Source organism: Etheostoma spectabile, chromosome 5 (assembly GCF_008692095.1).
Source record: "Etheostoma spectabile isolate EspeVRDwgs_2016 chromosome 5, UIUC_Espe_1.0, whole genome shotgun sequence".
In the NCBI taxonomy this organism is placed as follows: Eukaryota; Metazoa; Chordata; class Actinopteri; order Perciformes; family Percidae; genus Etheostoma; species Etheostoma spectabile.
Window position 1 is genome coordinate 14,765,320 of NC_045737.1, and position 2,148 is coordinate 14,767,467.

The following is a 2,148-nucleotide window of genomic DNA, read 5'->3' on the forward strand; positions in this document are numbered from 1 at the left end:
TATATATATATATATATATATATATAAATAATGTAGTTAAATAGCTGACAAGGGAATTCAAAAGTCTTCAAAGCACTTTCTATAAATCTGTCTGCAAAATAAACTAATGAAAATGAAATAAGTAGTGAATACTCATTAAGTTACTACTAAAGTTAATTTGGATTAAATGAAATGTGGTGCATAAAAGTGGCCACGAATAGCAGAAAAACCAAGAAGTGCATGTGAAGTGAAATAAAGCGGAAGCCATTGCAGAAGTCCTGTAATTATCCAGGGATTAAATTCTACATAGTAATGTGAACAGCTATTCTGTGAATAAATATAGTTAAATTGGACAAAAACTACTTGTAAGAGCCAATTAGTGCCCTTAGTATGAATAAGAACCAATCTTTAGTTCCTCGAGTGCAACACGAAAGCACATACAGTTTTTGGCCGCACGCACGCTTAGCCTCTACAATTAAAGCCAAAAAGTGTATATGTGCATCCAGGTTGCACCCGAGGAACCAAAGATTGGTTCCTATTTATCCCAAGGGCACTAACTGGCTCTTCTACAATGGCAACATCAGTGCACAAGATAGATGGGTTTAATAAAAAAAAACACTTCTCAGTCACAGGGACATTACAGTAAGTAAGAAGCCGTGGAAAAGGACAGATAGGAAAGTTAGCAGTAGAGTAGAGGAAAGTTACTTGGCTGATACACACCATATAAAACTGCAGGCGGTAATGTTTCTTCACTAAACTCAGCACAAACATGCAGAAACCTGTGAAAGAGTAAACAACATGCTGTCAGTTTTTTACTTCAAGTAAATAAAAGTATACTGTAGATTGAATAATATGCATAACATTTTAACACATTGTTTACTGTTTTGGGATATGTGTGTAGCATTCTTGTGACGGAACAATTCACATTTTTCTTTCAGACAAACGTCTGGGGGCTTTTTTTAGAATTTGACCAATTCAGATCTGACACCGACTTTATTTCAGAAAGGTGAATTTGGGATGAGGATGCAGACGGCTGAAAGCTCCTGTGTCAGGTTTGTGTACACAAACCTAGGGAGGTCCTCAGGGGAGCCGATCCTGCCAACAGATTGTGAAGATGCGGTCTTGTACTACAGAATGTCCTGGGGCTGAAAAGTGCCGCTGACGTCTGGCTGGGTTGACTGAAAGTCAGCAACAATGAATGTGTTCACCCAGCTTCAGACTGAAACTTAACACTGAGAAATCAGTAGACAGAACCTTAATTCATCCATCCCAGAGGGAAACTTACAGCCACAGCAGCAGCTATTAAAATCAGAAAGCGGCTTACTTTTGTTATTATCAATTATTTTTCCACACATACGGAGAGGCCCTAAAAACAACAACACATTTTCTCAATCAGCTTTTTATTATGAGCGTTGGCCTCATTTTCTCCAGTTACTTTTACAGTTATTTCACATGAGCAATTTCTGCATTTGTTCTCGTCTCTGTGCTTTTTACAGTTGGAAAAAGTGATGCTGCGTACTTTCATGCCCATCAAGATTGGTTGGATCAATTGGACCAGTCAAACCACACATACAGAGTCCTAATGAAGCTGATCAGCTGATTTCTTTGAAAGCTAAACTTAATCAACTTAATTAACGATTTTCTTTTGCCAAACTTTGAATGTTTCTTATTAATTAATGTTTACTTAATGTTATAAAAAATACTTTATGCGTATGTGTTTTTCTACCTTCCAGACCGCATTTGTTTGTTTTTGTATCCCCACAGTATAAAAATCAACTTGCAGAGAAGATTATGGTACGTCTCTTTTTTGTCAAAGCTATCATTCTGTACTAATCATTCAGTCAATCAATCAATCAATTTAATTGGTCACATGAAACTAGCTCCTTAAAAGGAACACGCCACCATTTGTTGAAATAGGGCTTATCACAGTCGTCTCAGTGCATGCATTGTTTAGTTTAGCAGCGCCGCCATAGTTAGTTTACTGGACGATTTCCTAGGCAGATATTGACTTGGGACAGTGCTTCGGATGTGCTTCCACCCAATATAGTCCCAAGTCAATATCTGGCTAGGAAATTGTCTAGTCTTAATCTGCATTGCTATTTGTACTCATGAATATGCAGGCCGCAAGAAGTAATTAGGTTGTTGTTTTTTTTTTTTTTAGCTCACTTT

The 2,148-nt window shown here is 37.3% G+C and overlaps 1 protein-coding gene across 2 annotated transcripts in view; it reads right to left on the minus strand.

Moving 5' to 3' along the window:
• The window catches only part of cds1 (CDP-diacylglycerol synthase (phosphatidate cytidylyltransferase) 1), a 31,707-nt gene that overhangs the window by 10,045 nt on the left and 19,514 nt on the right, over positions 1–2,148 (minus strand). For both annotated transcript variants that reach the window (XR_004332227.1, XM_032517193.1), the window contains exon 6: positions 700–758. Coding sequence is in view for 1 of the 2 variants with exons in the window: in XM_032517193.1 (XP_032373084.1) it covers positions 700–758 (59 nt within the window). In the remaining variant the exon portion in view is untranslated. The remainder of the gene's footprint in view (positions 1–699; positions 759–2,148) is intronic.